Source organism: Chiloscyllium punctatum, chromosome 2 (genome assembly GCF_047496795.1).
Source record: "Chiloscyllium punctatum isolate Juve2018m chromosome 2, sChiPun1.3, whole genome shotgun sequence".
Lineage (NCBI taxonomy): Eukaryota > Metazoa > Chordata > Chondrichthyes > Orectolobiformes > Hemiscylliidae > Chiloscyllium > Chiloscyllium punctatum.
In genome coordinates this window covers 31,798,084-31,812,830 of record NC_092740.1, presented here as the reverse complement: position 1 = coordinate 31,812,830, position 14,747 = coordinate 31,798,084, and the positions used below count along the sequence as shown (strand labels likewise).

At 43.2% G+C, this 14,747-nt stretch overlaps 1 protein-coding gene across 3 annotated transcripts in view; it reads left to right on the top strand.

Annotated features, from left to right (window-relative positions):
* The first annotated feature begins 9,441 nt into the window (after positions 1 to 9,441).
* Positions 9,442 to 14,747, top strand: part of LOC140495709 (uncharacterized) — a 109,788-nt gene continuing 104,482 nt past the window's right edge. For all 3 annotated transcript variants that reach the window (XM_072594728.1, XM_072594738.1, XM_072594717.1), the window contains exons 1-2: positions 9,442 to 10,387; positions 12,337 to 12,429. In XM_072594728.1, the coding sequence (XP_072450829.1) occupies positions 10,337 to 10,387; positions 12,337 to 12,429 (144 nt within the window). In that variant the 5' untranslated portion in view covers positions 9,442 to 10,336. The remainder of the gene's footprint in view (positions 10,388 to 12,336; positions 12,430 to 14,747) is intronic.

Genomic DNA, 14,747 nt, shown 5'->3' with positions numbered 1-14,747 from the left:
CTGACCTGCTGTGCTTTTCCAGCACCACAGTCTGGATTAACAGTCTAGCAATAATGCCACTAGGCCATCACCTACTCTATCTGTGAAGGTAAAATCGTTGGAAGAGCAGTTCTTTTACCAGTACTGGAAAGAGACTAACAGATTTTCAATAAATACAGAGTCAGGACAAGAGGTGGGGGGAGGAAGAAAGAACAAAGCAGAGATTGTGTGAAAGATCAACGGCTGGGTCTAGAAGAGGTGCACAGAGGCAGGGAAAATCGAACAAAGGGAAAGCTCTTAAGGATTGGCAATGTGGAGGCAACAAGGTATGTAGACCCCATGGAAGCTTTAAGACCCACCCCACTGGACTTTGTATCAATAGGAGTCTCCACTGCAAGTGCCTGCAAAATATTGTCCACTCCAAGTAGTTCTGACGTAGCCATACTTCATCTACTATCTCCAGAAAATGGCAGCAGTGATTCAGACATGGAGTTTTAATGTTAAGGCTGCAAAGATGGAAAATGCTTTTCGGACAGATGTGGTGTTATTCCTTGAACCTGTATTGTTGAGCTTCATTGGAACCATATAGAAGGTCAAGGACAGAATGGTCACTGTTCTATATTCAGGCTTATTAATGCCACAGTCAGGTCTTTTTGATTGCAGGGGGTCTTTCATTCCATTCAATCCCTTTGGAATGTGGATTAAGTTTCCATGGTAACGTATCTGAATGGATCACAATTTTCCAAAAGTTAACAGTTTCTCACTCACTAACAGAGCCCTGTTTCCATCAGATTACTTTAAGTGTTAATGTTATAAGTTGTCGATGACTGTGAATGGGAACAGGGCTTTGGATTGCAAGCTGATGGTAAAGGGGTGGACAGTTGGGAGGTTCCTGAGGAATCACTACTTAATTGTCATGCAGCCTGTCAGCTTCAGCTCACTTCGTGTTGCTTGGGGTTTGTTAATGCTTTCTTTCTATTATACTGTTGGCAGAAATAATTTCCCTCTCACTTAGTTACAATGGATGTTTAAAAATGAATGCCAGCTTTGTTCAAATGAGATCAAGATCTGAATTTGAATCGTAACTGACTCTGTATCTCCCAAGATTAAATGACTTGTAAAGGCACTGTTGAAACATATAGTGTAGTGATTATAATGAGATCAGCCAATTGGACCTCATGGAATATGAGTTCCCTGGCTGGGGCTGTTAGTCTGGTTCAATCAGGGAGCCCTGTCTGACAGATGAAAAGTGAATGTCAGATTCTGACACTCTGGCTGCTGACTCTGACAAGGCTGTGTCAGAGTCAGGGTCTTTCCATGTGGTGATGGGATACTAGCCTCTGTGGAGTTACTTTGCACCTTATATGTGCAGCTATGTTTGGAGTTTGATTGCTGCCTTCCTGTGCTTGTTTACAGGGCACATAGCAGCAGCAGGTCTTGTGGACATTAAGTCATCCACAAAGACGAGACTTCTGTCTTCCCCATTCCCCATCCCAATCCCACTGACACCCATCCCAAAAATGTTTTTTTACACATTTTTAAATTTCTTCATGAAAACAGGGTAGAATGTCAAGGATAGAATGTCACTGAAGGCCAGGATTTATTGCCCTTCCCTAGTTACCCTTGTGAAGTTTGTAGTGAGCTACTGTTTGGAACTGTTGCAGTCCATGGGATGATAGTTCAGAGAGTTCTAGAGTTTAATGTGTTACCATTAAAGAAATTAAAGATGGACAATATACACCCAAATGTGAATAGTATGTGCAACTTCGACCCTTCGGTCCAACCCCTCCATGCTGACCAGATATCCCAACCCAATCTAGTCCCACCTGCCAGCACCTGGCCCTCATCCCTCCAAACTCTTCCTATTAATATACCTATCCAAATGTCTTTTAAATGTTGCAATTGTATCAGCCTCCACCACTTCTTCTGGCAGCTCATTCCATACACATACCATCCTCTGCGTGAAAACGTTGCCCCTTAGGTCTCTTTTATATCTTTCCCCTCTCACCCTAAACCTATGCCCTCTAGTTCTGGACTCCCCCACCCCAGGGAAAAGACTTTGTCTATTTATCCTATCCATGCCCCTCATAATTTTGTAAGTCTCTAAATGGTCACCCCACAGCTTCCGACACTCCAGGGAAAACAGCTCCAGCCTGTTCAGCCTCTCCCTACAGTTCAAATTCTCCAACCCTGGCAACATCCTTGTAAATCTTTTCTGAACCCTTTCAAGTTTCACAACATGTGTCCGATAGAAAGGAGATCAGAATTGCACGCAATATTCCAACAGTAACCTAACCAATGTCCTGTACAGCCGCAACATGACCTCCCAACTCCTGTACTCAATACTCTGACCAATAAAAGAAAGCATACCAAACACCTTCTTCACTATCCTCTCTACCTGCAATTTTACTTTCAAGGAACTATGAACCTGCACTCCAAGGTCTCTTTGTTCAGCTTACCATTAAGTGTATAGGTCCTGCTAAGATTTGCTTTCCCAAAATGCAGCACCTTGTGTTTATCTGAATTAAACTCCATCTGCCACTTCTTAACCCTTTGGCCCATCTGATCAAGATCCTGTTGCAAACTGAAATAATCTTCTTCGCTGTCCATTACACCTTCAATTTTGGTATCATGTGTAAACTTACTAACTAAACCTTTATGCTCGCATCCAAATCATTTATACAAATGACAAAAAGTAGAGGACCCAGCACTGATCCTTGTGGCAATTTACTGGTCACAGGCCTCCAGCCTGAAAAACAACCCTCCACCACCACTCTCCGTCTTCTACCTTTGAGCCAGTTCTGTATCCAAATGGCTAGTTCTCCCTGTATTCCGTGAGATCTAACCTTGCTAACCAGTCTCCCATGGGGAACCTTGTCGAATGCCTTACAGAAGTCCATATAGATCACATCGACCGCTCTGCCCTCATCAATCCTCTTTGTTACTTCTTCAAAAAACTCAATCAAGTTTCTAAGACATGATTTCCCACACATAAAGCCATGTTGACTATCCCTAATCAGTCCTTGCCCTTCCAAATACATCTACATCCTGTCCCTCAGGATTCCCGCCAACAACTTGCCCATCACTGACGTCAGGCTCACTGTTCTTGTCCTTATTACCCTTCTTAAAGAGTGGCACCACGTTTGCCAACCTCCAGTCTTCGGCACCTCACCTGTGACTATCGATTATACAAATATCTCAGCAAGAGGCCCAGCAATCACTTCCCAAGCTTCCCACAGAGTTCTAGGGTACACCTGATCAGGTCCTGGGGATTTATCCAGCTTTATGCATTTCAAGACATCCAGCACTTCCTCCTCTGTAATATGGACATTTTTCAAGATGTCACCATCTATTTCCCTACATTCTATATCTTCCATGTCCTTTTCCACAATAAATACTGATGCAAAATACTCGTTTGGTACCTCCCCCATTTTCTGCGGCTCCACACAAAGGCCGCCTTGCTGACCTTTGATTAAGGGGAATTTGTAGGTGGTGGTGCTTCCGTACACCTGCTGACCATGTTTTACTCAGTGGTCAAGGTCACAGGTTTGGGAGATGCTGTACAAGGGGCCTTCGTGCATCTTGTATATTGTACATATAGTGGCCAACTGTCCGGGATCTTCCAGGACTGTTCTGCACTCGATGTGATTGTTCCATGCCCTGGTTGTTAGTTGCCAGAATGTGTGCGATCCTGTATTTCTGGAGTTTGGGTTTTTTTTCCAATACACAATACATTGCAATGCACATTTCAGTTCACATTATCCTTCTATAATTCTATCAGCACACCCCCACTCCACTGCTACACCTTTGCAGACACCTCCCATCATTCTCACAGGTTTGCCCAATACCTACTCCCCACAATGGTCCCCACCCCTTGTAGCCAGAGGTGTGCCATTGTGCTTTGGTATTTGACAGACAATCTTGAAGGTGGCGAATGAGATCCCAATCAAGTGGGCTGATATACCCTGGATGGCGTCAAGCTTCTTGTCTGAATGCATGCAATTGGAGAGTATTCTCACATTCTTGACTTATGGAGTCAAATGGCATGGAAGCAGACCCATTGGTCCAACTTGTCCATGCCACCCAGGAACTAAACTGGTCCCATTTGCCCGCATTTGGCCCATATCCATCTAAACCTTTCCTATTCATGTACCTGTCCAAATGTCTTTTATGTGTTGTAAATGTACCTGCCTCTATTACTCCCGCTGGCAGCTTATTCTATATAAGTACCACTCACGCTGTGAAAAAGTTGCCCCTCAGGTCCCTTTTAAATCTTTCCTGTCTCACCTTAAACATATGCTGTCTTTTTTTGAACTCCCCACCTAAGGAAAAGATCTTCGTTGTTCACCTTATCTATGTGTGTCATGATTTTATAAACCCCATAAGGTCACCTCTCAACCTCCGACACTCCAGGGTAAAAAAGGGGTCAGTCTATCCACCCTGTCCTTATAACTCAAATCCTCCATCCTGGTAACACTTTGAAAATCCCTTTTGCAACTTTTCCATGGTGGACAGGACTTGAGGTACACATAGCAGAATTACCAGTCTCTGATGTGCTTTTGTTGACCTCATATTTATGTAACAGACTAGTTCAATTCCTGGTCAATGCTGACCCCAGGACATTGATGATAGGGAGTTTGGTGATGATCGTCCCATTGAATGTCAAGATGGTTAGATTCTCTTTTGTTGGAGATGTTCATTAAATGGTACACGTGAGCCTTACATATCACTTTGTAGGGTTGGGAATCTGCAGGTGAAATAGCAGGGACTGTCACATTCACCCTTCTCACCCCTACTCCATATGGTCCCACCATTGGGGAATGTTGCCATTATTGGGAATGAATGTGGAGGTGAGCAGATAACTGCTGAGATGATTACAACATGGGGAGGCTGCCAGCTAAATGGAGGTGACTAAGAGGCCGTCAGAACAGAATTATAGAATCACATCATTGTTACAGCACAGAAGGAGGCCATTCAGCCCACCATGTCTATACTGGATGAATGATTTTCTCTCTCACCCTTTCCTCACCGCTTAATAACAGCTGTGAACCAGGAACAGGAACAGCCATTCTGCCCCTTCAACTTTTTCTGCCATTCAGTCAGAACACTGTCAGATGAACACATGGTGAAAGTAATGATGTAGGCAGGAGGGTTTTAGATTTTTGGATAATTGGGATAGGTGGGACCTGTGCAAGCCACACAGGTTGCACCTGAACCAGAATAGATTCAATATCCTTGCTGCTTGTGGTTTGCTTGTGCTGTTGGGGAGGTGTTAAACTTATTTGATCGAAGGATGGGGCACAGAGTAAATGTAAACTCAGGATTACGGTCCAGTCAGATATGGAAAGGAACACTAAGACACTCTAGCAGACAGTGGGACATGGGCACGAAAAGGTACATGCGAGGGCTGGAAAGCTAAATTGTAGTTATTTTAATGTAAGGAGTTTGACTGGTAAGGTAGATGAACTTCGAGCATTGATCAGCACACAGTAATGTGATATTGTTGCAATCACTAAGGCATATTTGAAGGAAGGGCAGGATAGGCAGCTCAGCATTCCAGGCTTCAGCAGTTTCAGGCATGATATAGGGTGATGTAAGAGAGGTTAGGACATTGCATTATTGATAGAGGAAACCATCACTGCAGTGATGAGGATTTGGGTAAAGCTTTGAAATAAAAAAGGGGCAATCACTTTGCTGGAATTATTCTACAGGCCTCCGAACAGTCAAGGGAAGATAGATATGAGCAGAGATGTGGAGGAAATCACAGAGTGGTGTGACAGGAATGGGGTTACAGTCATAGCAGATTTCAACTTTGCTAACATTTCCTAGGTTGCTTTAGTGTGAAAGGATTAGATGGGGTGGAATTTTTAAAGAGCATCCAGCAGAGCTTTACGTAGATTGTCCCACTGGAGATGGGATGATGCTAGACCTAATCCTAAGGAATGAAGCCGGTCAAGTAGTTGAAGAGTCAGTAGGGTGTACATTTTGAGAATAGTGACCATAGCTCTGCAAATTTCAAAGCCATTGTGGAAAGAATCAAAGATAGTGCAGAAATTAAGTGCCTAAGTTGGAGGAAGACCAAATTCAATTTCATTCGACAGAATCTGGTAAACACAGACTGGAAGCAGCTGCTTGCAGTTAAGTCTATATTTGGAAAGTGGGACTCTTTTAAAAGTGGTAGAGTGAGAGTTCGGGACCAGCATGTTCCTCTAGTAGTAAAGCGCAAAGGCAACAAATCTCGAGAACCCTGTGTGTCAAGGAATATCGAGAGTTCGATGAAGAAAAGGAAGGAAGCATACGTAAGATACCGAGCATTAAAAACAGAGACCTTTCAGGTGTGTAAAGAGTGTAGGGGAGCACTTAAAAAAGAAATTAGAAGTGCAAAGAGGAGCTACAAAATATCTTTGCAGACATGATTAAGGAATTTTATAAGCACACTAAGAGCAGGGAGATTAACACGGAAAGAGTGGGGCCTATTACAGACCAAAGGGGAAATCTGTGTGTGAAGCCAGAAGATGCTGGTGAGGTAGTAAATGAATATTCCTCATCTGTATTCACAAAGGAGAAATACATTCCAGCTGGAGATGTCATTTCAGATGGTGAGGTCTGAAAATATCTTAAGATTAGTAAGGAGGAAATATTAGATGTTTTATCAGACATAAAGGTGCATAAATCCCCAGGGCGTGACAAGATGTTTCCTAAGCTGCTATAGGAGACAAAGGAAGAGATTGCTGGGACTCTGGCAGAGAGATTTAATACTTTGTTGGCCACAGATGAAATCTATGCAAACCTTAAACAGCTGAAGTGCCAGTTGACTGGAGGATAACCAATGTGGTTCTTTTGTTCAAGAAGAGCAGCAGGGATAGGCCAGGTAATTACAGACCAGTTAGTCTGATGGTAGTGGTAGGGAAATTATTGGAAAAAATTCTAAGGGACAGGATTAATCAAGACTTGCAAAGACTTGGTAAGGATAGTCAGCACAGATTATGAGATAGGGATCCTGTCTAAGTTCGTTGAGTCTTTTTTTGAAAAGGTGACTAAACATATTGATGAGAATAGTACAATTGATGTAGTTTGCACAGACTTTAGTTAAATGGAAGGCTGATCCAAAAGGTAAAAGCCAATGGGATCCAAAGCAAGTTGGCTAACTGGATCCAAAATTAGTGTCAAAAAGTGTGGCATTGGATAAGCACAGCATGTCAGGCAGCATCCGCAGAGCAGGAGAGTCAACTTTTCAGGCACAAGCCTTTCATTAGGAATGTGGGGTTGTGGGAGAAGGTGCAGGGAGATGGCCTAAAGGGGCTGAGAGATAAATGGGAGGGGTAGGCCTGAGGGGAACGTAGCTTGGAAGGCAATAGATAGATAAAGATGTGAGGTGATGGTGAACTGTCTTACCAGTCCATCTTCCTTCCCATCTATCTGCTCCACCCTATCAATGTCACCACCGACTTTCATCTACTTATCGTCTTCCAAGCTACCTTCCCCCCCAGCCTTAACCCCCTCCCATTTATCTCTCAGCATCTGCACTCCTCACTTTCTCCTAGATCCAAAATTAGCTTGCAAACTGGAAGCAAAGGGTGATGGTGGAAGGTTGCTTTTGTAATTGGAAGTCTGTAACCAGCTGTGTACCACAAGGTTCGGTGCTGAGACCTTTGCTGTTTGTTTTGTACATGAACAATTTGGATGTGATATAAAAGGTATAATTAGGAAATTTGTAAATGACATGAAAATTGGTGATGTTGTTACTGAGGAGGATATTCTGATTCTTATCAGCTGGTAAATTGGGCAGAGCAATGGCAGATGGAATTTAATCCTGATAAGTGTGAGGTGATGCATTTAGGGAGTTCTAATAAGGGAAGGACATACATAATAAATGGTAGGACCTTGGGGAGTGCTGAGGAACAAAGGAACCTTTTTAAACAAGTACATAGAAGGTGTCAGACAGAATGGTGAAGAAGGCATGTGGCATGCTTGCCTACATTGGCCAGGGCATAGAATATAGGAGCAGGGAAGTCTTGTTGCAACTTTATAGAGCATTGATTAGGCGACAGATGGAACACTGTGTGCCGTTCTGGTCACCCCACTATTGGAAGGATATGATTGCACTGGAGAGTGTGCAGAGGAGATTCACGAGGATGTTGTCTGGGATGAGAAGTCTCAGTTATGAGGAGCGACTGGATAGACTGGGTTTGTTTTCTTTGGAGCAGAGGAGGTTTAGGGAGGATCTGATTGAGGTATACAAAACCATAAGAGGCATAGATGTTATAGATCATGAGAGTCTCTTCCCCATGGCAGATGTGTCTAAGACCAGAGGGCATAAGTTTAAGGTGAGGAGTAATTGGTTTGGAGGGAATCTGCAAATCTTTTTCATCCAGTGGATGATAGATATATTGAACATGAGGCCTGAGAGGATTGTAGAGGCTGGTACTCTCACAACATTTAATAAGCAGCTGATAGAAGATTGCTGAGTGGGTCCCACTGCCAGGAAATATGGGCAGAGGACTCACTTTCTGCTGCACCACTGGGCTCCCAGGCACCTTGGTAAAACTCAAACCGTTAACCCATTTACTCTGGGGCAGTGCATCCCAGATCGTAAACACTCCCTCACTGCGTGAAGTTTTTCCTCATGTTAATTTTGTTTCTTTTACCAATTCAATTAAATTTGTGGCCTCTTGTTCTGGATCCTTTCATGAGCGGGAATGTTTTGTTCCGATTTACTCTGTCCAGGTCACAGAACTGCAATGGTGCAGAAGAAGGCCATTCGACCCATCAGGTCTGCACTGACTCTCTAACCATTTTAGCTGAGTGTTGTACTCAGGTTGCTGCAGAGATGGACTGGATAGTTTACGGTGACAATGCATGACAACACTGTCGGGTTTCCAGCTGTGAAGAGGTCTGCTTCTCTTGGCTTTATTCGGATGGCTGTCCATTTAAAGGAGCTTTAAAATAAACAGAAACAGCAAGCAGCCCTGTAACTCAAAGCTCTCTGCTGTTCTATTACCAGCTGCTGTGGGCTCAGCTCCAGGCTCTATGAACTGCTGATAATTCCACAAAGCTGACCTCTTGAGCTTTTCCAGCACCACACTCTCGACCCTTGATCAGAAAGACAAGACATAGCTGGCAAATCTTATTCTGGTCACATCTGACTCCACACATTAACTTTTCTTTCCTCTTTCCACAGTTACCACCAGGCCTGTTGAATTTCTCCAACATTATCTAGATGCTTGTGTAAAATTTCCAACATCCGCAGTATTTTGCTTTTATTTTGCTGGATAATGAAAGATGAGATTGTGGCAGACAATTTCTGTATTAAATAATCCCGCGCGCATTTTTAAAGAGGCAAAACACATTTAAACGAAAGCCCCCCCCCCCCCCCCGTGAAATCTGGCGCAGATGTTCAGTCCGATGGAAACAGTTAATATCTGCAGGATAGGATCACCACATTTTAGAGTGTCTGACGCTTTCCCTGCAGGAATGTGGCCATAAAAGTGCTCCGTTAGTTGGTTTGATGAAGATTTGGCGAATGGTCACATTTTGTGAGTTAACATTCAGATGCTAATGCGCCATCTGTAAAACTACTCATCCAAACTCTCTTTACCAAACTACGGAATTGACCCTGAAGGCACCTACCCGAAAGAGACAGGCATTTATTATCAGTGCATCATCTAAAGTACGGTCAAAATGTTTGAAAGCTTCCTTAAAGCTGAATCAAGAATCCAATATTCACCTTGGCTGTTAGCCATGAGAGCCCCTGAGAGAGGCTCACTCTGTTGTATAATTATCACATTGTGTACAACAGCTTAGATTAAACAATTGGACAGCGGGATCATGGGCCAAAGAAAAGTGCGAGGCAGGTGTTCGTTGCTATGACTAGAATTACTGTTTATGTTGTCGGGAGCCATCGGTATTTTATTTGAGTTGTTTTGTACGATGGTGGCTCCCTCAGCGTTTATGGCAGCTGTTTGTGCTGAGACACATCTGCCCCTTTTCTCAACTGAGGTGAAACAGCAAGGAAACCCATCCACCTTCCCTGTGAATCACGTTAACCCGGCCTCCTGTACTGAGATGGCGTGAAGAGCTATACCAGTCTGCTACCAGAGGCTGGATTTGAGAGAGAGAGAGAAAGAGGGCATTCTAACCCCAGGTGCTCGCTGTGACACAGCCTCTCCTGCAGACCCACTGCTCGGACCCGGCCGGCGAAGGACTGGAAGCAAAATCTCCTCCAACCTACTTCTGCTTTTCGTTTTTGCTTTTGTTGGCAAGAACTCGGCTTGAGTAGCGAGGGATAAACGCAAGCGGATCGTTTGAGACCAAGCAAAGACCCTGTTTATAAAGGAAACTCTCGCAACGTTGCAAGATGTGGACCTCTTACATGAACGGGATTCGAACGCAGAACAAATTACGCAAAGTGAGTGGATTGTTTTTATTTAACTTGGGATTCCACACCACCACCACCCCCGGCCACCCCATAAATGGAGGCCATAACCTGGACTTTTGACTTTTATTTCTGTGTGGAAATTGGTTGCTGTATTCTCTACTGTACTAGATTTTAAAAGTATTTCATTGGCTGAATGGTCCTGCGTTACGGTTGGGTTAGGGCTAGAGTTCCATAATGTGCTGTAAAAATGCATTGATTTTTAGTGCCCTTTGGGAGGCAGATGGATAGTGTGGATCCATGATCAATACGTTTAATATGAATTGATATATATATAATAATATGTTACATTTTGATATATAGATGTACATGCTCTATATGTGTTCTGAAGAGGAGTCACTGAACTGGATGCATTCTGGATTTCTCTCCCCACTGATGCTGCCACACTTGCTGAGTTTCTGCAGCTGTTTCTGTTTATGTCTCAGATTTTCAACATCTTGTTTTAATTCAGTGCTTAATATATGTGTCTAAGTCAGCATGCTTTGTGACTTTGAGAACATCTTTCAGGGGATGGTGCTCCTGTGGTTATGCTGCCCTAGTCCTCTGAGGTGCTGGGGAAGGGGGCACCATTTGGGAGTGCTGTCTTGGTAAATGACTGCAATGTGTCCTGTAAAAGGTAAACACTTCCATCCCAGGACATAGTAGCACCAATACATATTTAAGTTTAGTGGATGAGATGCTGATCAAACCGGTCACATTGCCCTGGGTAGTCTAGTGCTTCTTGAATGTTGTAGCAGGGAGACCACTCCTGAATGATTGCAAAATGCTGTGGATGCTGGAAATCTGAAATAAAAACAGGGAAGAGTTGGAGAAACTCAATGCCGTTTGTGGACAGAGAAACAGAGCTAAGGTTTTGAGTCCAATGTTATTCTTCTTTGGAACTGGAAGCAACTAGAAAACAATATTTATTATGCTGTTATCTCAAAGAAGGGGAGAGCAAGTGGAACAGATGAGGGTGCCGACAGCAAAAGAGAAAGTGAGTGTGAATGGTAGTAGATGAGAGACATAGATTCAGATTTGGTGTTAACGTTAAGTGTTACTAAGAAAAATAGGTCAGCACTGTTATGAGTGAACCAAGACACATGATTGGGTGAAGGCAGTAAATAAAAATGGAGAATATCTTACTATGACTTATGTTTTGAAGAATGAAGAGGCTTTAGGCAGTTAAAAGTGAGCAATTCTCCTTAGGAGAGAAATGTTTCGGCTTCCCTTTGTTAGAAATGGTCATTACCTGTCATTTTGTGTGATATATAAGATATTCCTTGTCACTCAGCACAAGTCTGGATGTTTTCAATGTGTTGCTGTGTGTCAACATATCTTATTTCATTATCTCAGGAATTAAAATAGGAGATGAACACTGTGGTCATCAAAAAAAAAGTTGTCAAAAGGAAATTGAATAGGTACTTGAATGAACTAAACTTGTAGGGCTATGGGTACAGGAGAAGGGAGTGAAACAGTTTTAGATTGCTCCTTGGGCAGCTGGCACAGAATCATAGAATTCCTACAGTGTGAAAGGAGGCCACTCAGCCCATCGGGTCCTCACCAACCCTACCAAGCATATCCCATTCAGATACCCCCCTACCCTATACCTGTAACCCTGCATTTCCCATGGCTAATTCACCTAGCTTGCACATCCATAGATACCATGCGCAATTTAGTTTGGTGAATTCACTTAACCAGCACATCTTTGGACTGTGGAAGGAAACTGGAGAACCTGGAGGAAACCCATGCCGACATGGGGAGAATTGCAAAATCCACACAGACAGTAGTAGTACCCAGGACCCTGGCACTGTGAGGCAGCAGTGCTAACTGCTCAGCCACTATGCTGCCCATGGCATGTGTGGCATGGATTTGATGGACTGAAAGGCCACTTTCTGCTTATAATAATTGAGATATACTGATATGCCAATATTATCTTGCAGGAATACAATCAGGTGAAAGATTCCATTGTGTTTCCTCCAATTGGCAATGATCTCCTAGGAAGCTCCTTTCCTCCTGTAATTCGGAAAACGCAAGTAGGTTGGAAATGATTACAGGTATTTGTTTTGTTCATGTTTAAGCATACTTCAAAGCAAACTTACTGCTTATGAAGAAATCCTAATGGCATTTTATTGATTTATTTTGTGTTGAAGTATTTTGCTTTTTTTTGTTCTTAGCTGTGAATTTTTGTCATAAGAATAACTAATAAGAAAACTCTGAAACAAGGTAGAAATAAATCCTTCACAACATGCTGTTTCTACAAATGGACATTCTTTAGTGGAGTTCTTTGCAAAATAAATCAGACCCCAATGACATTTGACAAAGAGCTAACAAAAGCAGGAAACGGATTATAGAGGATACAACGGTCACAATGCTGTGGAGACCAAGTTAACAATGATTCAATGCTGGGAGAAAGTGAGGACTGCAGGTGCTGGAGATCAGAGTCAAAAAGTGTGGTGCTGGAAAAGCACAGCTGGTTAGGCAGCATCCAAGGAGCAGGAGAGTCGACATTTCGAGCATAAGCTCTTCATCAGGAATGTGGGGGGGGCGGGGGGGGGGTTGGCAGTAGTGGGGGAAAGAGCAAGGGGGCTGAGAGATAAATGGAGGATGTGGGACTGGGGGAAGGTAGCTGGGAATGCGATAGGTAGATGAAGGTGGGGGGTCATGGTGATAGGCACCCCCACCTTATCCCAGAACCAGCTGCCTGATCTCCCCTCCCCCCACCTTATTCCCAGATCCAACCCTTCAACTCAGCATTGCCCTCTTGAACTGTCCTACCCACCTATCTGCTCTACTCTCCACCCCGATCTCTCACCATTACCCCCCACCTTCATCTACCTATTGCATTCCCAACTACCTACCCCCCACCCCACCCCCATCCCATCTATCTTTCAGTCCCCTTGGGCGACCCCCCCCCCCCCCCCCCACACACACACACACACATACACACACATACACAGTCCTGATGAAGAGCTTATGCTTGAAACAACGGCTCTCCTCCTCAGATGCTGCCTGACCACTGTGCTTTTCCAGCACCACACTTTTTGACAATGATTCAGTACTGTCCATTTATTTTTTAACAGGTATTGTAGCACATATTGCCAGCAACCACTTTTGGTTTGGAACACAGGAACAGAAACTAATACGATAGGTGGAGGGGTGGAAATTCAAAATTAAGTTTTGAAACCGGCAACATTTAAGTGTGCATATGACATAAATAATTGTTCTAGTATTAGAACCTTCAAATGAGGGAAAAAGAACTCACTTGGATCTAGATGTAATGGGGTAGTGGTTCTGCATTTGACAGATAACATTTTGTGGAAGAGCACTCCTCATACTATAATTTCAGCTGCAATTGGTGTTGCCAAACAGTGAATGAGGAAGTCCCAAGCTCCCTCGTTGCCCAGCTTTGCACCCCGCACTGACATCGAGGCTCAAGTGGTATCTGGTCTTGCCTATTGCCTTGGTCTCACATTTTAGGAACTTGGGTTCCAGCTGTTCCACTGAGCCTCAAAGTTTGGTCTTTACCATGAATGCACTGGCTCTAGGGAATGCAATGCTGCTGAACTGAGCTCAATCCTCACCCATTATTACTGTAGCAAGACCTGAGCTCCAACATCCGCCATCTCAGGACCTATCCTTCTACAGCTCCCTGAGTAGACCATAAGATTGAGTGCAATAATGAATTGGTGAGTTCATAAAATAATAACATTGTTCAAAACTATTTTTAAAAGCACAGATTTTCATATTTACATGATATGTTACATATAGATTTTTAATGTATGAACTTTACTTGTATACTGACTAGTACTATGCTAATTTATTGCTATGTGAATAAATGAGTTAGGAAAAGCTAGAGGCCATTCAGCTCCTTAAATCTTCTGGTTTTATTGCAACCTCAACTTGATATTCCCGTCTACCCACTACAAAGTCTGATGCCTTTTATTTCTGTTTTTGCTGGCATATGGAATCACATTTTCAAGTGTTAAAGTGGAGTCATATTGGAAAATAACTTTGGTCGGGCTGCTATAATTGTGAGTAGGGTGAATAAAAAGCAACTAGTAGGATGGTATCTAGAATGAGAGCCTTGAGGAGTCTTGGGACTCTTTAAGTATGAAGGTAAATATGGTAGAGATGGAAGATATTCTGAAATATCCTAAGTTTGGAGAAAGAGAATTTATTTTTGTCTCAAGAGCTCAGGTCCAAATTCTATCATCTTGATCTACCTTGGGAAGAGACAAGCATGGACTCTAGAACTAGAAATGCTGATCTGGTCTCCCTTTGTGCAAAAGGAATATGGGTCATTGAATAATGTATAGAGCCTTTCTAAACTCCAGTTGCCATTAGTTCAATG